Source organism: Dipteris shenzhenensis, chromosome 6 (assembly GCF_047967505.1).
Source record: "Dipteris shenzhenensis isolate YYH24624 ecotype China chromosome 6, Dip_SZ_1.0, whole genome shotgun sequence".
Classification (NCBI taxonomy): Eukaryota; Viridiplantae; Streptophyta; class Polypodiopsida; order Gleicheniales; family Dipteridaceae; genus Dipteris; species Dipteris shenzhenensis.
The window spans coordinates 36,779,288-36,802,497 of NC_141601.1; the positions used below are offsets into that span (position 1 = coordinate 36,779,288).

General features: G+C 46.4%; 1 protein-coding gene across 3 annotated transcripts in view; it reads left to right on the top strand.

Annotated features, from left to right (window-relative positions):
* The window catches only part of SKB1 (SHK1 binding protein 1), a 114,971-nt gene that overhangs the window by 20,876 nt on the left and 70,885 nt on the right, over positions 1-23,210 (top strand). For all 3 annotated transcript variants that reach the window (XM_087375574.1, XM_087375573.1, XM_087375575.1), the window contains exons 3-5: positions 1,357-1,466; positions 3,393-3,482; positions 3,647-3,724. In XM_087375574.1, coding sequence (XP_087231700.1) covers positions 1,357-1,466; positions 3,393-3,482; positions 3,647-3,724 — 278 coding nt within the window. The remainder of the gene's footprint in view (positions 1-1,356; positions 1,467-3,392; positions 3,483-3,646; positions 3,725-23,210) is intronic.

Consider the following 23,210-nt stretch of genomic DNA (forward strand, 5'->3'; position numbering starts at 1 on the left):
TAGGGCTTTACTGTTTCTCCTTTTATCCTCCTCTAGAGCATCTGAAATGAACTCTTTCTTGGGGACAGCAGTGCCTTTCTTGACCACGTCGCTCCATTCTAGAATTGCAGCCTTTCCTTTCTTGATTTTCTGGGTGAATTCAGTGTGTTTTCCCTTCATAGTGTCTTGCATGGATGCCAAGTCTTTTCTGAGTTTTTCATTCTCAGATTTCAGTTCATTTATGATCCTGCATCCTTCTTTTGATGTCCCCTTTGCCCCTTTGATCTGCCTCATTTGTTCCTTGATGATATTCAGCTCCTCGTGTAGGGATGGTTGAAGCTCCCCTTCATCTCCGTGTGTGTTTGCTTTCAATTTTTCATTCTCATCTTGAAGACTAATCAGCTGAGCTTCCAAACTCTCTATCTTGGATGTAAGAAAACTGTTTTTCACATCCATTTCCCGCATCATATCCATCTGCATTTTCCGAATTTCTTTTGCCCATTTTGCATGCATCTCTTCTTTCCACCCCTCCATGGCATCATTCATCTGAGCACGTATGTTTGTCATCCTTTTGGTATTCTTCCAGTTTCTTTTGCAGGCATTCAATTTCAGCGTCCTGTAGCTTACATACCTCCTTGATAGTGGATAGGCATACTTTGACATTCCCATCTTCTACTTTCTGCCCTTTGGTCCAGATTATGCTGAATTTTTTGTCCTTGTCCCCTCTAGTTTTCTGATTGGGTGAGCAGAAGCCTGACTGCCATGTAGCCAACATGTATGTGCTGCCAAATGGTCAACAGTCTTGATAGATCTAGCTGCCACATGGGCAGCAAGACAGCTCCAGCCATGTATGCTGGGCGCCGCACAAGGAAGCTGCCTAGGGGTTGGGTGGTATACAAGGCCTGGCTGCCTTAAGTTCGAGGTTGGCAGTCCAGGAGGGGCTGGCCATACTTTTGGGTTGGCCTGGGGAAGAAACAGGGCCAGTCAACGTGTTTGCTGACCCAGTTGGCCTCGTAAAGGGAAGGTGACACACAAGCCCTTCAGTTGCTTGCCAGATATTGCTGGATATGTACAAGGGGTATCGCGTGTGAACAGTGCTTCTACGTGTTCTAGAACAAGGTATTCCTTTTGGTGGGTTTTCATTTGTTTCCACGCAAAGAACACATATTGTGAAGGAGAAGAATTCCTGGAGAATGTCAGCATGTTGACATAACAATATCATTGACACCGCATGCCTTCTTCAGTCTCCTTGTTTGATGTTTGGGCTTGTAATATTCGTGGTGTAGGAATTACATGTGTTTCTGAAATGTTAACCCCCCCCCCCCCCTCTCTTCCAGCCCCCAAATTCTATAAGCTGATGATATGTTTATGGTGCAGGCAAGATTAGCTCGTGGATTGACCTCGACTCCATGAATGAACTCCTTCGTCTTGATTCTGAAACTGCCTTAAAACAGCAGCTTGGATGGGCAACACATCTCTCTTTACAGGTCCAGCTTCTGCATCTGATTGTTTATGTGGGAAAGCCTATGCCTTTTTGAAATTTCAAATGCAGGAAAACCTACATCATGGAGCTTAATGCAAGAACAAATGTTAGACATGGGCATGAAATGTTAGTTACTGAGGTTATTTTGGCCCTCCCCCGCCAGAATTGCCCATATTTTGAAAATTATGAGGCACAATTTTTAGGTGAGTGAGTCTTTAGAGGTCTTTACTGCTTTGCTAAAAAAAAGATAAATTATGAGGCACAATGTTTAAATAGGTCACTATGCACTAGTTGTTAGAGGTCTTTACGGTTTTGCTGAGGATTCAGTCGTATATTGTGTACTGAGTTGGTATAAATCTTGTACGAGATCCTTTTCATTAATGTTGCTTTCATAATATAAAGCTTAAACACCTTATTTGTAATATAAAGCTTAAACACCCCATTTGCTCGTTGCATCTTTTGCTCTCTCTTTTCTTTTTCCTTGCTTTTCTTATTTGGGTTCTATACATCAAATAAGCACGGTATTTACTTAAGAGATTTCCATCTCTTGCGAGACCCATATTGCTGCTTACGGTTGGATACTGATGAGAACAAAGAAATTGCCTTGCTTACTTCCCCCTGCCCCTCCAACTGCTTCTCTTTGCCCCCCTCCCCCCAAGAAAATCAATTAATTAGTGCCCCTTGACCCCTGAATCTAATCGACTAACATAAACACCCCATTGAAACTTGAAAAATTAAGCCAAATTAACTCCCCTCTTCGCATAGCCAACAACCTATCACTTTCCCTGCTTGCCCATCTAGAGGCTTCTAGACCTTTCCCTGCCTGTGTCTGGCTCCCTCGACCTCCTCTGGACCTGCCCTCACTCCTTTCCCTCTCTCCCCGCTTCCCCTCTCTCCCTCCTGATCACTCCCTCCCTCCCTCCCTTCTGACCGCCCCTTTCCTTCCCTGATCACTCCCTAGCTGCTTTCTCCTCTTGTGATCGCTCCATAGGTGCTTTGTTCCGTAATCACTCCCTAGCTGTTTTCTCCTCCTGCCATTTCCCTCTTGATCTCAAGCGAATTCCACTAGTGCCTGAAGAAGAATCCGCACTACCAGAGCAACCATTGCATTGCTCCCCCCACTTGTGCCATCTCTTGTAGCGCCCTAAACCGTAGCGAGACACGCACGGCTATATCACAAAACAATGGATTGCACAGCTCCTCATACATTCCATTCCAAATGCAAAGCTTAGGTTATAAAATTCGTGTGTATTTGTGGATGCATTCCAGACCTCTTATGGAATCGATCTGCCATGTTCATTATAATGTGGATCAAGCCGTCCGCATAGTTGAAGACCTGAACATGGGCTTGGTTGCCAGATTGATTAATGAAGAGTGCTAAAAATGAACAAATTTCAGTTTCTTGTATTTGGATGGGTTTTCTATGCTATCCAGTAAGGAGTGACTGAGAAAGTATTCTGTCATTGGAAGTGCCCGTGTGTCTTGAGTGTTCTCATAATAGGCCGAGTGCAGTGTTGCAAACCCAAGCAACTTCGGTGGTGGTAGAAACACAGGGGGGAGGGCACTAGGAGGGAGAGAGAGATAGCGACAGAGGGGGAGCTGAGCTTAGGGAGAGAGGGGAGGGAGGGGGAGACAGGGAGAGGGGGGGCCTTGAGCAACTGAAGAGAGAGGGAGGTGAGGCTGAGTGATGGAAGGGGGGAGGCGATGCTAGACAGTGGCGGTGAGGTAGAGGGGAGGCAGAGGAAGGGGGCCACTAATTTAGATTAATTGATTTAGAGAGCTTTTAACCTAGGTTAATAAGTTAATTTATGTCCACTTAGAGAACTAACTAATTGAATTTTGATCATGTTTGGAATATCAGAGCTTTGTTTTCAATGTGGATAAGGTTTTCTACCAATGCTTGCACATTCTGAGATGTATTGGTGTGTAGGCTTGCCTCTTACCAACACCGACACCCTTGAATTGTGGCAACTATGCCCGTTGTGTGAACCAAAGTCTACAAGGGCTATCAAATATACAGGTAACATTACTTGGCCTTACTGTGTCTGTAATTTATCATAAGGCATGCAAAAGTGTAACTTTGCTTGCAAGTTGAATTCGTAGTATTGGCTTTGGATACTTTGGATCATAAGGCATTCAAAAGTGTGACTTGGTGTTTTGTTTGTGATGCTCTGCTATCCTCAGTTGTGGTTACGGATACCCCTTGTCTGTCCCGAGCTACAAGAGGCGGAGGGTACAGTTGATGAAGATGCTATTTTTTTGGTGAGGATACTTTCCCATTGTCTGCAAAAGCCTTAAACTAGTGATGGTACACTGCTGCATTTTTTTGCATGGGCTGTATGACAGGATGAGATTATGGAAGTGAGTTCATTTATCTGAAAGATAGAGAAACATATTATGTGATGTATGGAATGCACTTTTAAAGAGGTTGGGGTTTGGGTGGGGTGTTTTTTTTTCTGGAACTTTATTGTTGTTTTATCATCAACTCACCCACATCGCTTGCACTCACGCAAACATGAAATGGGGGAATGGAACTGAAAATGGAAACGTTTTGGGATTTTTGGTAGGGCTGAAATGGGGAAACGCCATGTCAGCAAAGAGGGGGGGGGGGGTGTTTGAGATTACTGAAATAGAGCTAGCTCTATTTCTAACTAACTCTAACTATTTCTAGACCAACAGATAGCCTTAGACTAGACCACTAGACCACTCCAAACAGTAGAGTAGAAATAGTCAGATTTAGCAGAGAATCCTACCCTATCATGAGGTCTAGACTATTGCAGCAGCTCGATTCATTAGTTTAGTTTTGGAGTTGGGATGCTGAAGTAACAGGGAGGTACCTTTTAAAGCTGAAGAAGAGGTAAGTCGGGCTGGACTTACACAGTTGCTTTTGAGCGCTGCACAAGGACAGAAAATGATTTTTTCATATTGAATTCCCAGCTGAGCGGTGAGCCCTGTTGTACAATCCAGTTTCATTCAATGAATGGAAGTACACTGATAAGATGAGTGCCTGTGGGACAACCAGACTATTTATAGAAATTAGGGCAGGCTGTTGTACGAGTGTGGTTATGGGATGATTCCCCAAAACTGCGCCATGGCAACATCCTAAGAGTATAAAGTACAAAGTACTACTTAAATGGCTAAATAAAAAGGCACCAAACTACCTCTTTGTTACAGTCCTCCCCACTCAAAGAACTTGTCCTCAAATTCTGAAGAGTCATTGTAACAGTAAAGGAGAAGAGTACACGGTACTCGATCATATCCATTCAGCCATGATGATTCCCAAAGCCTCCACAATAACTGCATCAGCTGAGTAGATATGTGTACTGCTCCACAATAGATGAGGGCTGCCAGGAGGATTTGTCATCCAGAAGGCCTCTCCATTTGATGTAGTATTCTGAGTACATGGTCCCTAAAACCAATGATACCCTCTGGAATGAATCGAATCTGTCCTTCTTCATCCAATGGAGGTAACTCCTCAATTGCTTGTTCATAAGGACCCAAGTACTTTTGAAAAAATGATACTCTCTGGAATGTATTGAATCTGTCCTTCCTCATCCATGGGAGGTAACTTCATGGACTCTTCTTAGAACTTTGTATGGGCCATAGTATCTATGAGCAAGCTTAGTGTTAGTTCTAGTGTATGGGCCATAGTATCTATGAGCAAGCTTAGTGTTAGTGTTTTCCTTCAGAGAAGCATATCTGGTCTTGTGGAGCCTGAAAAACATATAATCCCCGGTAAAATACTTAAAAGACCCTGAAATTTTAGAGGCGCAAGAGGTGTTAATTGTTTTCTATTTTTATATTTTCACAGGGAGGGGGAGTAGACCTAAAAGCTTCATGGATTCACAAGACATGTACATGCACTCTTAGGAATGGAAAGAACGATTCAATGAACATCATTAACCAACAAAAAAAAGTTCAAAAAATAAAAAAATTTACATAAATTGGATGCCTAATACAAGTAAGAATGCGTCTAATGTCTCTACTAGTAAGAGGTGCTAGCATTTATTAGTATACCTTTGTAAGACTAGAATATATCCAATCGTACAAATTATAATAAGTGAATTTTTTATTAAGTTGATTAGTGTGGTAAACCTCCAAGGGGTGTTGAAAAGTGCAAAGGTTAGTGGAGGGGTGAAAAAGGTAGTGCCATATGGCATTCATGCAACACTTCTATGTAGATCCTATGAAGTTACTTCGACCACCTTGCAGAAGGTTGCATGGAAGGGCCATGAGCCCGACTCTCCTGCGAGAGTCGAGACCCTTGGGATCTGTAGATCTACTTAACCTTGGCCAAATCCATGGCAAAACTTTCCTTGGAAATGTTGTGACCTCTTTAATTCTTTTCAAATAATGTCAAAATGTTACAATAGCACATCAGTACTGACACTAAAGACATGCTATGGATCTTGAATGGGATCCTTCTACTCACTAATCTTGCAACTCTTGACGACTCCAACTTGTGGACCTATAGGTTGTGAGTCATTAGGTTTCTTTTCTACTCTCCATAATTGAATTCACTCTATAGAGTCCCAAACTTTATTGTGCACCTATGTGCTTGAACTCCTAACGTGTTAGCATCTTTCCAATACCAACAATTCGACGTGAGGTTCCAAGGATATGAGAGAAGGCACGTTGTATCGTTGAGAGTAGCTAGATCGATTGCAACAATCAAAGTCAAATCCATAAACTCTTTAGGCTAGACAGCTGACAACGACAATAGTAGGGGTCTTGTGAGTCGGTAGAGGAGATGCGTTATCTGTCACGAGAAGGTATTTTGATGCCCCAAGAAAAAATAATTATGACATCGGTCAAAGAATGTTGACTTTGGTCGACAAGAGAAAAGTTGTTTATGTGCAAGTTAAGGACACCCCAAAGGACTAGGTTCAGTCCAAAGAACTAAAATTCATGCATTAACTAACGTTTAATGGGTTGCAATCGTTGGATATTGTGGCGGGACCTTGGAGAGTGCAAAAAGGCCCTTGTTTTAAGGGAAAAAGCACAAAAAGTAAGTCCCACAAGAGAAAAGCACGTACGGAGCACCCAATTTTGGGAAGAAAGCACATAGCAAGGGGGCGAGCAACTTAAAAGAGAGCCCACAAGGCTGAAAGCGATCATTAGCAGCTTCAAAATTTCATGATTGTGAGAGTGATGGCAAAGATGATAATGATGAGGTCATTCAAGGATCCAAAAGGGAGACTACCTTTCCATTTGACTCAGGTGGCTCTACATGGGAGAGCTCCATGATCAATGGACTAGGTCATATAGTCAACAGCAAGGGAATAAGAGTGGACCCCAGTTAAGGGGATCTCTTGGGCTAGTGTCCTTCTATAGAAGGTTCATTGTAAACAATTCACAAAAATAGCAGCACCCCTCTCAAGAAGGCGGCTTTTTCTGAACAGTCACTGCAGAGAAGGGTCTCCAAGACCTAAAGGATGCTTTGACCTCAGCACCCATCCTCACATGCCCAGATTTCTCTCAACCATTTATCATTGAAGCTGATGCTAGTGGTAGAGGCCTTGGGGCAGTGCTAAAACAAAGCCATGGTGTGATAGCCTGTGTGAGCCGGAAGCTTGATGACAAGGAGCTGACCTACCACATTTATGACCAAGAAATGCTAGCCATATTGCATGCTATCATAAAATGTCATCACCATATATATGGGATTCATTTTAAGGTATTCATGCACTTTATCCTGTGTTACAGAAATCTACAAGGATTGAATCCATGGAATTCAAGAGGAATACCGATCAGATCCAGCAGCTGCTTTATCTGAGGGCCCGTAGGACCCCGATTGCCTTAATCATCCACATTGCAAGTTACATAATGGGTTGATGTGGTTCCATGACAGGATTTTCCTTACTAAAAACTCAGGGTATAAGCTGCTGGTGCCCCAAGAAGCTGCATTCTTCACCCCTTGGAGGTCACACAGGCTTATTCAAGACCTATGAGGGAGTGAAGCAGAGTTTATATTGAGAGGGGCTTTGGAAGGATGTGTACAATTATGTGCAGTGCTATAAGCCATGCCAGCAAAACAGAGAATTAAACCTACAGCCCAGCTGGTCTGCTCCAACGTCTACCTATTCCAGAAGGTAAATGGATACACATATCCATAGACTTTATCATGGGTCTACCTGTGACTCCTAGAGGCTGAAACAGCATTTATGTTGTGGTTGATAGGCTCACAAAGGCTGAACACTTCATACCCACCAAAACTCAATATTCAGCCTCCATTCTTGCTTTCCTATTTTATGGAAAATGTCTTGAAATGACATGGGTTGCCACAAGAGATTGTGAGTGACCGTGATACCAATTCCTGGGGCAGGTTTGGCAGGAGTTGTTTAAGTCTATGGCCACACTTCTCACCCCTCGTGCTACTGATCATTCTCAAACTGATGGCCAAATAGAAATGGCTCATTTCTGTTTTGACACTCGAACAATGTGGGACATAGCTGATTTCTGCAATAATAGTTCTGCACATACCTCCATTCCTTTGAAGCTACGTAGCTGCAAAGTTCAGGTGCCTTCCACAGTTGTTGATAGTGCAATGGCCAACCAACAAGCAAAGGATGATCTGGCCACATGACTTACTACAGCAATGCAAGGATAATATGATTAAGGCCCAAGCCCGTATGAAACAGTATGCAGATCAGCATTGAAGAGAACTCTACTTTGAGGAGTAACGTGCCTCTTACCTGTGTTTGTAGGCATGTACTGTGTACCATTTGCTCTTCCCACTGTTTATGCACTGTACAGTGCACTATTTGCACAGTGTCTAGTCTTTATGTCATGCAATATTGCAAGACTTGTATGTAATCCCCACTGTGCATGTACTGTTCTGTGCACCATATGCACGCTGTTCGTTGAGGGATGTGGCATTCCAATCATTGGAGGAGCTGCAGGTTCTGTTAAGATCTAGGAATTGTCATTGATAAGGAAAAACACTTTGAGGACATGCCTAAAAACATGAAGATTTCAATGTATATTCTCTTGTATAACGAGTCAGCACTACAAGACTATAAATGGAGAAGAAATGCATTCTTTGCACAAGGAATTGCCAACGAAGGGGAGTATTTGGGCAGCAAGCCAATTTGACAAGTAATGGTTGCACCAATATGAACGGCATGGAGAATGTGGAGCATTCTTAAATGTGCAGCAACAAATAGCGGACTTTGCTTTGCTTTTTCTGACGAAAGGCATGTTGGAGAAATCATAGTCAAAGAGTGTGTTCTAGTGTGTACTAGAAACTAGTTATATGAGTCTTTGTATGAGAGAGTGTCATGTGGCATATTGGGAGTTATCCCATATACATATGGTACTTGAGTGTGTGTGTCCACTCTATATGAGTGTTGTATTTTCACTTGTCACGTCAATCAACTCAGTGGAGCTTTTGGTCATGTAAATGATTTCATTTTGCTTCTTGCCTTTCCTTCCATTTCATTTCATTTCCAGTTGAGGTTATGCTTCCTTCCTTCTAGCTCCCTTGTCTCATTTCCTCCTCCTTCCAGTTCCTTCATGTGGTATCAGAGCCATGTCCCCTTTCTAGATTTCCCTTCCTTGGGCAAACCTTAGGAGTGAGGTAGCCCAAAAATGAAAGCTATCTTCTCCCAAAGGGCAGCCCTTCCCTCTCTTCCCTTAGCTTCTCCATGTGCTGCTGATTCGTGGAGCTGCTACTGCTCATACGTGGAGCTGCTGCCTTGGAAATCCCGCTAGCACCTCCTTCTGCCGCTATCTGCTGCCTCTTCTACTGCTCGTGCTGCCTGCTACCCCGCTTGGTGCTTCCTTCTCTTTGAAGCTGCTACCATGACTTCTCTTTCCAATATGTCCCTCATTGTCGAGAAGTTCACGGGTGAAGGATTTCCCACTTGGCAAACTAAAGTGCAGCTGCTCCTCATTAAAGAAAATGTATGGCCTTTAGGAGCGTGAGCGGGCTTTGAGGAGAGACCTCGCCTCCATCGAGAGGCTCAGGGAGTAGGACCCAGGTTCTCAGTGGCTTAGTAACAGATTCGAGAGCGCTCGTCTCGAGCTTCAGGACACGGAGTTGCGGTGGGCTGAGTTCTCCTATCACTCCTCCCGGGCCCGATGGGTGCAGGAGGGGGACATGATGACGAAGCAGTTCTTTCAGACCACTGGGCCTCGATCGACAGGCACACAGTTGCAGCGTCTCCGGGACTTGCAAGACATCATGCACACTGACCCGCAGGAGATTCTGGACATGACTACCGGTTTTTACAGCCAGCTCTTTCAGACGGAGAGGATGACCTCAGCTGGTCTTGTGGCCCGAGAGCTAGTTTGGGATCATGTTTCGATAGTAGTCTCGCAGGATTTATGCAGCAGACTTGAGGAGCCTTTCACAGATGAGGAGCTCTGGGAAGCCCTCAAGGCTCTCGACCTAGAAGTGTTCGGGTGAGGATGGCTTGACTCCGGCCTTCTTTTGGAACTTGTGGGAGATTATCTCCACCCCTTTCCGTTTAGCTATTTTTGACACAGGCTTTCTCCCTCAGTCCTTGAGCAGGGGGTGGATTTGTTTGATCTCGAAAGGGGGAGATAGGTCAGACATCCGACAGTGGAGGCCAATCACTTTGCTTGATATTGCATACAAGATTCTCGCCAAGGTCTTGAGTTTGCGGTTACGGCCTCATCTTACCGACATCATCAACGACACACAGACTGGGTTTGTCCAGGAGCGCAGCATCCTGGACAACATCTTCATGTTCTGGGAGGTAGTGGATTGGTCCGTCCAGGGAGGAGTCACAACCGCTGGCCGTCCTCCTCTTGGACTTTGAGAAGGCCTACGACAGGGTGGAGTGGTCCTTTTTGGAGGGCACTATAAGGAGATTGGGTTTCTTAGACAGATGGGTCAGAGGAGTTTCAACGCTATATGCAGGGAGCTCTAGTCAGATGCTTATCGGAGGACACATGGGCGAGGCCTTTCCTTTCTCTTTCTCGGTCCGCCAGGGCTGCCCACTTGCTCCCTTTCTCTTCTTGTTTGTGGCGAAGGCTTTGGGCTACTATTTGAGATCAGATGTGGCAGGTCTCACAGGGTTGAGGCTCCCAATCAGATAGGAGGAGGAGCTTTGTTGATGATACGACCTTGTATGTTGAGGGCACCATAGCAAGTCTGGAGAGAGTCAGGGGTGCCCTGGCTATTACTGTGAGGCCTCGGGGGCACGGATCAACTGGACGAAATCTATAGGTTTCTTCACAGGCTTTGAGGAGACACAGGAGATTTGTCAGTGGGGGAGTGACTTTGGCTTCAGATGGATACCGCGGGGCCAGACATCGAGATACCTCGGATGCCAGGTGGGTATTGACATTACAGCAGAGTAGCAGATTGCCCCGGTCCTTGAGAGTATTCGGCGCAAGCTTCTCTATTGGAGCTGGGCCAAACTCTCCCTGGCAGGTCGCGCCTTAGTGGCAAACCAGGTCCTTCTTGCCACAGCTTGGTATATTGCCTCGTGCTGGTGCTTTCATAGAGGATGCATTGGGCAGCTCCGACGGTTGTACAGAACTTCCTTTGGGTAGGAGGTTCAGACGACACGAGGAACACTAGGACCCGAGTAGCTTGGCAGAAAGTGGTCATGCTACAAGCACTGGGAGGCTTGGGTATCATTGATCTGGAGATGCAGAGCAGAGCCCCTCTGGGCAAGTTGGTGGTTCGTGGCCTCACCCTAGGTGCAGAGCCTTGGAAGCTTCTCTTATAGTGAGGGCTTCTAAGGAACACCCCACGCACTGGGGGAGAGTGGCATCCTTCACATAGATGGATCTTCTCAGAGGCCCCCCTTATGAGGAAGGGCTCCCCTCTGATGAGGAGCCTTCACAGGTTCTGGCAGACACTAGCAAGGGGTCGTGTCCGTGCTTCGCCCAGATGCAGAGAGGAGTTTGAGCACTAGTCCCTTATGTGACACCTAGAGATTGGAGATTAGGAGAGACGTATGCTCGGACAATGGACTCACATTGTGTTGGGCACAGTGGAACAGTGGTCGAGCAGGGTCCTTTGGCCGTTGGAGCAGATCACCTATGGAGACAGAGGCGAGGCTTGACACCCTAACACATCTGCGAGGGACAGGGCAGCGGATGGGCGAGATTGACTTAGCCATTTCTGAGTTCTGGTGGGAAGGACTTCACGTTTGGAGAGACAGCAGATGGTTGGGACAATTTTCCCATACTGGTGTTCCCTTGAGGATGTTGATGCAGCGAGGCAGCACGCATCCCGGCTTCTTTCGTGTAGGACGTGGAGGCCTACTTGAGCCACTCACTGAGAGAGACTCCGAGATGGATGGGAGTCTTGATGGGATTCATTGGCATATGATCAGAGTGGTGGGACGTTTTGGGAAGGAATGACACATTGACCCTTCCAGTATCTCTTGCAGGATGCCTCTAGATGGTGCCTTTGGTTGTGGAGCCCCTGAGGGAGGTCAAGTGGGATCCGAGAGAGTGGTTCTGGCCCTCCAGGGGCGGCCTTGTTGAGCTGGTGGATGAGGTGCCCTTCTTTTCCTACACCACACGGATTGGTAGGAGGCTTGAGATGGACTCGTTGAGGGGGACCCCCTCGAGGGAGAGGCATTGGGTGACCCAGAGAGTGCCCCGGGGTGTTTGCTCCAGGTTTTGGACACGGTTGTGGTCCAGCTTGCGGCCGAGGAAGATTTCATACTTCTTTTGGTTAGCCGCCCACCGAGGCTTGCCCATCGGACCGTGGTTGGAGCAGATGTGAGTGGAGGGGCAGTGCCATTGTTGCTCCAATGGTGTCCTGGAGACTATTCCGCACTGCTAGTGGAGCTGTTGTAGCGCAACGAGGATCTAGATGGGAGCCTCAGGATCATGACACGTATGCAGAGTCTTCATAGAGACTACACCTGGGGGATGGTGGCTTGGTTGACAGAGGGAGGACACGCATTTCAGATTGATGAGATCTCCCTAGCTTATTGGATACAGGGCTAGAGCATCCAGAGGATTGCACTCCACGAGGCAATCCCTCCTGACAGCCTAGCTTCTCCTCCTCCTAGGGAGGACAGTGTTTGGGAGGTGGTAGTCAGCATCACGGCTTGGAACATTTGGGTGGCTCACTGCAGTCTTGTGATGGGTGAGCACCCGGTTCCATCCTCGGCTACCCTAGTTGCCATCTGGTAGGAAATCATTTACACCCTACGGTCCACTTGGGAGTGTGGGACTCCAGGCTCCAGGGCGACTATCGGGAGGCATGCTCGTTTCTGCAACGCTTGGCCTGCAGGAGTTTTCTACATCTTCACCCTGCGAGGGATTTGTTGGTTGTATAGTCCCCCCACTTGGCTGTTAGCCCCAGCTCCAGAGATCCCCTAGGTAGTGGACTGGGTTTCTCTGGAACAGGCCGGTTTCTTTCTTTCAGCCTTTTCTGTTTTTTTCCATACTCAGCACCTTTGGGGCTGCTGTCTTGTATGAAATCTTTCAAGCATTAATAGAAGGTTCCTTTCTTTGAAAAAAGAAAAAAGAAAAAAGAAAAAAGAAAATGTATGGGATCTGATTGCGGATGAAGACTACGCTACAACAACGGAACCTCAACAACTCAAGATATGGAAGCAACACAACTCAAGAGCCATTGCTCTTATTGGTCTTTGCCTCATTGAAACTTTGATTCATCATATCAACTTCAAATCGACGGCCAAGGAGATTATGGCTGTCCTCATGAAGAGTATGGAAGGAGTCTCTTGTTTTGAGAACACTTTTGAAGTACTTAGGCTTGCCTCGACAACCTTTGATGATATGGTGACTCTTCTTCTTAAAAAAGACTGCCGGAACAAAGAATCTCCGCTCTTTACATCAGGCACTGAAGAGGCTCTTGCCTTCACCAGCAAATGGAAAACCCAGAGGAAAATCACTTGCAAATATTGTAAGTGCAAGGGCCATATGGAAGCAAATTACTACACAAGAAAGCAAAAGAACAACACCAGCATCATGTCAACTTGGTTGCAACAGAGGAGATTCCAGAGGAGATTCCAGACCTCGACCACACACACTGCCCATGCCACCCTCATTGAGGATGACAACCCCTATGTATACTGATTTCTCTTATGTGAGCTAATAAAGGTCCTTTGCCTTGAGTAATCCCTCTAAAATGATGTATGCTTTTGTGGCTTTAGAGTCAATAAGGGTACTCTACCTTGGGTAGTCCCCAAAAAGTGATTGTATTGGGTGTTTACTCTTATGGCTATGCAAGACTCCTACCCAGTTCAAAGTAAAGGGGGACTGCCGGTCGCAGGTGATTGAGAAGTCGCTATCACACGGGAGGTGTTGGATAGTTGGACTTGCTCTTTGTAGTATTGCGGTAGAGGGGGGATTGGTTTACTCGTTGCGTGTTGGGTCTCACTCTCTTTGCTCTGAGGGGGGATTTTGGAGAAATCATAGTCAAAGAGTATGTTCTAGTGTGTACTAGAAACTAGTTTTATGAGTCTTTGTGTGAGAAAGTGCCATGTGGTATATTGGGAGTTATCCCATATACATATGGTATGAGCGTGTGTGTCCACTCTATATGAGTGTTGGACCTGTTGGAAAGGTCACCTCCCCATCTGTAAGCCCCCATATGAGGAGAGCATGGGGGAGGGAGACCTAGGGCAGTACCCAACAGGAAATGAGAGAAAGGGGCTGCCACATAGACAGCATCATGGCTGGCATGAGGGCAGCACATCTAGGACTGTTAAGGGCAGGACACAGGGCCAGGAAAGTACGGAGCAGAAGCAAGACAGTCTGGGACAGATCGCGGAGGATCTAGGACATGGAGGCACACTGTTTGCAGAGGCGCAGACATGGCAGGGAGTGCAGGCTCAGATCTGCAGCAAGGAATGTGACTGGCAGTGGGGAGGTGGCAGGCCTTTTATAGGCTGCATATTTGCCTTGAATGGAGGGCCAAAAACCCTGGAAGTTTGGGCCATAAAAGGCTTGAATTGTGAGCCCTTTAAGGGCAGTTTTTCCCAAGCAGACTGGGTCGGTTTTTTTGTACAGACTCAGTCGGTTTTTGTACAGACTGAGTCGGTTGGCTGGCCAGGCCCTTGAGGGCTATATAAGGGGGCCATTCAGGCCTCATTTAAGCATCATCTGGAGCAGCAATTCCATCGGCAGAAAGAGCAGCAGCAGGGCTATCTTTGGGCCTACAGTCAGAAGGAGAAAGTAGTACCTTGTGCTGCAGACTTAGCTTGCAGGAAGCTGCCCACCTAGACTGGTTTCCAGACAGCAAGGTGGAGAAGATCATTCTAGACGGAAAGTCTACTCACGCTCGAGGTGGAGCACGCGGACTCTAGTTTAGAGATAGCCAGCAGATAGGAGAAGGACTTTTGTGGTAAGATCAGAGGACCACACCATTGGTGGGACTCTGGATCTGTCTCTTTTGTATTGTGTCCATAGTTGTGGACGGAAATATATTATTTGGTGGTTTCTCTATCTGAGTGGTTCATTGTCTATTGATGAGTCTGCACACCTATTGTATGCACATAAGTAAAGAAGTCTGTGATTCCACACCCACACCGCACACTGTGTGAGCTCCTGGGCATTACTATAAGTCTTCTGCTATGTGTACCCTCTGTTGGGTATTTTTCTAACAGGACCTTCACTTGTCACATCGTTAAACATTATGGATAATTTATTCTCCTCTTGAATTGAGCTACTAGAGGCCTGTAGAATCCCTTCAAGTTTGAGATGTGTGGCTGTGCTTCAGCCCTAGTGCTTTCTTAAATTGTATTTCAGGTATCCATGGTGATACATACATCTTTATTCTGATCATTTACAGCTTGTCATACCACCTTGTTCAGTTTTTGACAACTGGCTTTGTGTAGTGAAGGCGGGAAAGGCAGATTTGGAGATGGGGAGAGAATAGCAAAGGAAGGGAGGAGAAGAGAGGAGAAGGGGAAGGAGAGAGGAAGAGAGAGAAGGATGAGGGGATAGAGAGATGGAGAGAGGGAGGAGAAAGAAAAGAAAAGATAGAAATTTTATTAGTGTCTTCGGAAGACCGATGGGTCTATGAGACTGAAAGAAAACCTGATACAAATCACAGTAAGGATGGAGCTACTGAAACGAGCATCATCACCCATGCTGAGTCCTAAGTCTGATCATACATAATCAAATCAAATACATCTGAATGTAACAATGAAAAGAAAAGGACTGGAGCGGAGCGGAATCCTCCGTATGTCATGTCGCCCTAGCTGGTGCATAGCCGGTGATGGGACGTTGGTGCCTGTCAAGGGGTGCTGTACGTCTTGGTCTCCTGGACAAGGCTTGACGCAAGACTAGAGCCATCGTAACTCCCGTGGGACATATCCCGAGTCTAAACAATGACAGGAGGTCCCCCAGAGTGATCTGTGTCCCCTCGATGTCTCGTGTGTCGTGCTGCGGTCGTCGGGTCGGGGTCTCTGTCACGTCTGCGGCTAGAGACTGGATGATCAATGTCACTCGATGGGAAGAACTTTGTGATCCTGCTCTGAGAGGTGTCTGATGATGTGGCCAAGCCCCGTTGCCTGAGTAAGTACTCTCTGTGTCGGACCCCTTCGTGAATGATGGCTGCGAGGCATCTCTGATCTGGGTAGGTGAGGAATCTGGAAAGGAGCCCGGAGCTGTCTCTGAAGAGGCAGTGGTATCGATCTCGGATCTCGTAGTACACTGGGCACCTGAAAATAAAATGCTCCTCCGACTCGACCTCTCGACAGTGGCACAATATGCATAAGCGATGCTCCCTAGGAATCCCCTTTGCTCTGCCGCTCTCTATGCGGAGGCGGTGTGATGATACCTGAAACTGTCTGATGGAGATCCGTAGTGAGTGAGGCATATGAAGCTCAGTGTACCCCGGTGGTGTGATGAATCCGTCCTCCGAAATACGAAGACAGTAATCTCTATAGAAACTCAGCTTCACTGGAAGCTCCCTCGGCTCCAACCAGGTCCTAAAGGTGTGTAGCTGCAGGAGATCCTCACGAATGACCTGGTTGGTGTGTGGCCCGATTGGGATGGTGGGTGGGAGTACCGGAGGGGCATCTAAACTGTACTGAAAAGGAGGTATCCTATCGATGTGGAACCCTAGTCTCACAAACCATCTGTGAGTCCGTGCATACCAGCATCGCTCGTCTCCCTCTGCTGCCAACCTCATGGTGGAATCGAGAGCCAACCATGGCAACCTCTGTCTCCCTGATGTGCAGTCCCCATATGATCTAACCCGGTGTAGATATATAATGGTCTGAAAGGTTGCATCTAGCTGGAGTGGAGAAGCACCAAACTCGCGTTGGGGTAAAGGCACATTGCCACCCCTTTATTAAAGTTATGACACCTATGACTGTCTTAAGACAGTCATAGGGTGAAAACCTAATCCTAATAAAACCTAATGAGTTTGTGGTGTGGCTCATCACTTCACACCCGCGCATTTGGAGTCCTCTCTCTCTCTCACTCTCTCCCCCTTTGCTCTTCTCCCTGCTCACTCTCCTCTCAACTGGTATCAGAGCCAGCCTCACTCCCTTCCAGCCCCACTCTCCTCTCACCCTTCCCCTTGCCTCTTGGGCTTCGTGCCCTTAGCATTGCACAGGGCAGTTGCCAGTGTGCATCGCGGGCCAGCAGGACAGCAGCGCAGGCAGTTGCAGCAGGGCGGCGCGGGACATCTGCAGCAGGGCGGGGCATCGCGCGGTCAAGGGCGGCGCCGAGCAGCGCACGCGTGAGCAGATCTGTGCATCGCGCCGTACAGTCGTACATACGTATGGACGTCCGTACATCTGTACGAACACCGTACTTTTTTCTTCGTCTGGTACCTTCGACCGTCGTACGGACACGCGTCGGCCGTACAGCAGTACAGACAGTCGTCTGCAACAGTACGGATCGCCGTACGAACTGTGCAGGGAGTTGCTTCCGAATTTTTGCGTCAGGGAGGTGCACTTTTTTTGGTTTGGATCTGCGTCAACAGAGGAGTGCATTTCGAACTCTCTCCTTGGATCTGTACCCTGCTCAGGTACAGCGAGGAGATCTGGGTCTTACCCGAGGTGCATTGCATTGCATGAAGTACAGCAAGTACTTTTTCAGTTATTTTCTTTCTTCGTGGAGGACTTGTGCACAGATATCGGGATTTATGCATCTGACAGTGGATATATGCTTTTACTGGGTTTGAATCTCAGTTTACAAGTGAGCAGATCATAGGGCTTTTGCCCGGCAGTTGATGCTTTGTATGCCTTGAGGTAGTGTGGTGCCAGAGTGCACACATTTGTCTCGATTTTCGCAGTGTGGAGGTGACATTTTCTTGCAGGTCACATTTCTTGTGCAACACTCAGAGAACCTCAGTTGAGCCACGCTTGGCCAGGGCGCATCGAGTTTACTCGGTCCCTAACTGTCCATCGTTGACAGTGCTCAAAAGGTTCCTCATTGAGTGTTTGTGCGTTGGGATCTGTGTATGTCATTTCTACACAGGGCAGTATATGCATTACACTGTTAGTTGATTTTGTCAGAAAGATTTTCACATTGTACGCTACCTCAGTGTTGAGGTGTTCTTCACTTGGTTCAGGTGTCAGATCAAGGGGCTTTTTCCCAGATTTTGTTTGAGAGCACTTGGGTTACTGACAGAGATCTTCAGATGCATTTTATCCCCTTGGCAGAAGGGTGATTGCTTGGGATTTATCCCATTTTCTGTTGCAGGTTTTGTGACAGGCTGAAGTGTCTGATTTTTTTTTTTTTTTTTTTTTGGTGTATGCCAAGTGGTTTATGCATATTAAATCAGTGCAGTACCTCATCTGAGGTGGGAGAAGTGATCAGGTCAGCAGTGTTTGTGCTTTGTCAGCTGATGATGCACTGTTAAAGCACTTGTGGAGCAACTGCAGCATTCTGAAATTACTGTTCTTTCTTGAGAAATCAGAATTTTATGCCTATTTGAGCACGGTACAGTGTGTCAGAAGGTACAGTAACTGGAGGAAATTTACTGTTTTGCTGCAGATTCTCTTGACAGTAAAAAATCAGCACTATTGTGAGTGCTCCTGACTCTTTATAGAGCAGGTTTTTTCTGAGAAATCAGAACTTTATTCAGTCATTTTTGACTTACAGGGAGACAGGAACTTTCCTTATCTGATATGGCATCAGGGGGAAGTGAATCTTCAATTCTGAACATAAAGAAATTGGAAGGAGCACACAACTATGCATTATGGGCAGAACAGTGTTTGAATGTACTTTTGTTAAAGAAGATTTCTAAGCCCATAAGGCTGAAGGGTGTCAAGCCATCTGACATGGCAGCTGATGACTGGGAGGAGCTTGATTTGTCCGCAAGGGCAGCTATCATGCTTACTATTTCTGATACCCTTGTGTTCAATGTTCAGGCTGAAAAGACCTCTTATGGTCTATGGCACAGACTAGAAGAATTGTATGCCCAAAAGAGTTCAGCCAGTAAGGTTTATTGGTTGAAGAAGCTGGTTGATCTTCGCATGAAGGAAGGTACACCTATGACCTCACACTTGAGTGAGTTCAATGCCATCTTTACACAGCTTATTGCACAGGGACTGAACCTTGATGAGGAGTTCAAGGCTACTTTCTTGTTGTGTACCCTCCCTGAGAGTTGGGACACTTTCAAGACCACCCTGTTAAATTCAAATGTCATTCTTATGTATGCTGATGTGGAGAGCTCTCTCCTTATGGAGGAGATGAGCAAGAAAAATAATGCGGGCAGCAAGTCTTCCAATGCTTTGCAGGTACAGGATAGAGGCAGGACTCAGCAGAAGGGGAGATCTGCTAGTAAGTCCAAATCCCGCAGTCAGTCCCGTGGCAAAAAGGATATTGAATGCTTTTACTGTGGCAAAAAGGGACACGTGAAGTCTAAGTGCTTCAAGTTTATACGGGATCAGAAAGCCAAGAAGGCTGAGGCAAAGGATGTAGGCAGTGGAAGCAAAGGCAAAGGCAAGGCCAAGGGAGATGACATTGATGCAGTGAATGTTGCAGCAGAGGACAGTGACAGTGACAAACATGATGTATCATGTTCTTCTGCTGTAATTGCACATACTTTGGTTATTGATGGCCATGACATGCACACCTGGCTCTTGGATTCAGGTGCTTCTTTTCATGTTACTCCTCATAGGGAGTGGTTTACTTCCTACACAGGTACTCATGGAGTTGTTCATCTAGGGAACAACTATGCATGTCAGATTGCAGGGATTGGCAGTATACAGATAGTATTCCCTGATGGACGCATATTTATGCTTGATGGTGTCCGCCATGTGCCGCAAATCAAGAAAAATCTGATTAGCACTGGCTTGTTGGATGACAGTGGTTACCACACCACATTTGGGGATTCCAAATGGGTGATTACTGATGGCCAGGTTGTAGTGGCTGAGGGTTATAAGAGTGATACCTTGTACCCTCTTTATGTTTCCAGTGTGGGTAATCATGTTGTTGCCATAACCGAGCTGCCAAAGGTTTCATTGTGGCATAGCCGGTTGGGACACATGTCTGTTAAAGGAATGCAAGAACTATCACGTTTGGGTTATCTGCCGTCTCTTTCTTTTTCAGATTTGCCTACTTGTGATCATTGCATATTTGGAAAGCATTCTGTGACTCCTCATAAGAGGAGAACTTCCCAGAATAGAGCACCGCTTGATCTAGTGCACACTGATTTGTGTGAGATGCCACAGTTATCACTAGGGGGTGCAAAATATTTTATTACTTTTATTGATGATGCCACACGCGAAGTGTGGGTCAATTTCTTGAAGCATAAGAGCGATGCCTTAGATGCTTTCAAGAAGTTTGTCGCTCAGGTTGAGAATTGGACAGGTCGTAGGCTGAAATGCCTCAGGTCCGATAACGGGGGTGAGTATGTGTCACATGCTTTTGTGCAGTTTTGCGAAGCTAAGGGCATCAAACAGGAACTCACAGCCCCTCATAATGCATCTCAAAATGGTGTAAGTGAGCGGATGAATCGAACAATTCAGGAGAAGGTTCGATGTATGTTGTCTTATGCTGCATTGCCCCATGGCTTTTGGGCAGAAGCCGTGCAAACAGCTATTAACAGGTCGCCAAACAAGGCTTTGGAGTTGAAAGTGCCAGAGGAGATGTGGTCTGGCAAGCCACCTTCATATAAGCACTTACGTGTGTTTGGCTGCGAGTGCTTTGCTCATATACGCAAAGAACTGCGCACCAAACTGGAGCCAAAGTCTTCCAGATGCATCTTTATGGGTTATGGTGACGAAGGTGAAATGGGGTACAGGTTATGGGATCCCGTTAAACGGAAGATTTTACGCAGCAATGATGTCATCTTTAAAGAGGATAGTGTACACAAAGAACCCATGCAACCTGTGGAATACAGGAGGGTTATTTATGATGATGTCGGACAGCAAAGAATGCCCATTAATATGCAGCAGCAGGCTGCTGCAGATAATCTTGTTCAAGAGGGTATACAGGCTGAAAATCAGCCAGATAATTTTGCCAATAATGCACCACTGGATATGCCAGCAGATGGGGCTGTAGAACAGCCAGATATGGTGGTACAGCCACCCGTCATACATGACGAACAGGCTGGACAGCAGCCTAATCCGGAACATTTTGTTAGGAGGAGCACCCGTGTACAACGGCCTCCTGCCAGGTTTGTTCCAGGAGCCAATAATGTGGCTGATTTTATTATCCTGACAGATTGTGGTGAGCCTTCCAGCTTCAAGGAAGCCATGGGAAGAACAGAGAAAAGGAAGTGGGAGAAAGCCATGCAATCTGAAATGGACTCCCTACTTCACAATGATACATGGGACTTGGTGCAGCTACCTGCAGGCAGAAAGGTTTTGCCATGCAAGTGGGTTTACAAAGTCAAAGTGGATTCAAATGCTTTACCAAGGTATAAGGCCAGATTGGTTGCCAAGGGATTTAAGCAGGAGAAGGGCATTGACTTTGATGAGATCTTTTCCCCTGTAGTCAATATGACTACTTTGAGAGCAGTGTTAGCTCTTGTTGCTCATGACGACATGGATTTATGTCAGATGGATGTGAAGACTGCTTTTCTTCACGGAGATCTCCATGATGAGATCTATATGTGTCAGCCAGAGGGATATGCTGTTAAAGGGAAAGAGCAGCTTGTGTGTAAGCTCAAGAGGAGCTTGTATGGACTCAAGCAAGCACCAAGAGAATGGTACAAGAAGTTTGATGCCTTCATGCAGTCCCAAGGGTATCATATGTGTGAGACCGATCATTGCTTGTACACAAAACGGGCAAAGGATGGCAGTTTGATGCTACTCATTCTATATGTGGATGACATGCTGATTGCCAGTAAATCTCAGCATGAGATTAGTGCTTTGAAGAAACAACTGCATAAGTCTTTTGACATGAAAGACTTGGGTGATGCAAACCATATTCTTGGCATGTGGATTACTCGTGACAGGTCCAAGGGACTTTTGTTTCTGTCACAGAAGGAGTACATTGACAAAGTACTGCAGAGGTTTAAAATGGAGGGGGGGAAGTCTATTAGTACCCCGTTGCCTCCTCATTTAAAACTCAGCAGTAAGGACAGCCCCAGATCAGATGATGATAAGGCTGAAATGGCCAAGGTTCCGTATGCATCTGCAGTTGGTTCTTTGATGTATGCCATGGTTGCCACTCGTCCGGATATTGCTTTTGCGGTGGGAGTCATCAGCAGGTATATGGCAAATCCAGGCAAGCGGCACTGGGAAGCAGTGAAAGGTGTCTTGAGGTATCTCAAGGGTACCAAAGACTTGTGCATATGCTATGGTAGGCAGGATGCATTGATGCATGGTTTTACAGATTCAGACTATGCAGGGAATGCAGATAACCGGAAATCTACTACCGGTTATATTTTCACTTTTGCAGGAGGTGCTATATCATGGGTGTCTCGGTTGCAGAAATGCATTGCACTGTCAACCACTGAAGCTGAATATGTTGCAGCCACTGAGGCTTGCAAGGAAGCAATATGGCTTACTCGGCTGGTGGGAGATTTGGGCATTACAGGAGATATGCCAGTTTTGCATTGTGATAGTCAGAGTGCTATCATGTTGGCAAAGAATCCGGTCTTTCATCAGAAGACCAAGCATATAGATGTGAAATATCATTTCATCAGGGAGGTACTGGAAGACAAGCGACTTGAGCTTGTGAAAGTGCATACTGATGATAATCCTGCAGATTTGCTCACTAAGAGCTTGCCTACAGAGCGGTTTGCACATTGCCGCCACATCATGGGATTAGGATGAGACCATTCTTATTTTATGGTCTTGTATACAGTAACTGTACATTGCTGTAATTTTTATTCTTTTCTTCCCTTTAGGCACATTGGCCTTTAGGTGGGAGGTTGTTGGGGTAAAGGCACATTGCCACCCCTTTATTAAAGTTATGACACCTATGACTGTCTTAAGACAGTCATAGGGTGAAAACCTAATCCTAATAAAACCTAATGAGTTTGTGGTGTGGCTCATCACTTCACACCCGCACATTTGGAGTCCTCTCTCTCTCTCACTCTCTCCCCCTTTGCTCTTCTCCCTGCTCACTCTCCTCTCAACTCGGCTTGAATGATGTGATGTGGTATAGACGGTTTCCCCCGGATCATCCATGAGAGCATGAGGATCTGCAGGTGCTCCACTCGTGTCCACTCTATCTCTGACATGTCAGGCTCCCAACAAGGGCTACCATACATACCGGCTGGTTGGACCAAGGAGTCCAAGAGAAGAGCCTTGGTCCGAGGGTCCTGGAAGTGGGAGTGGAAGCATTGTCTCTCTAGCCGAGCTAGTGAGGTGTATCCCTTGCTTAGTTTGGCCTGCATCGCTGGTCTCATCGTGAAGATCGGGCC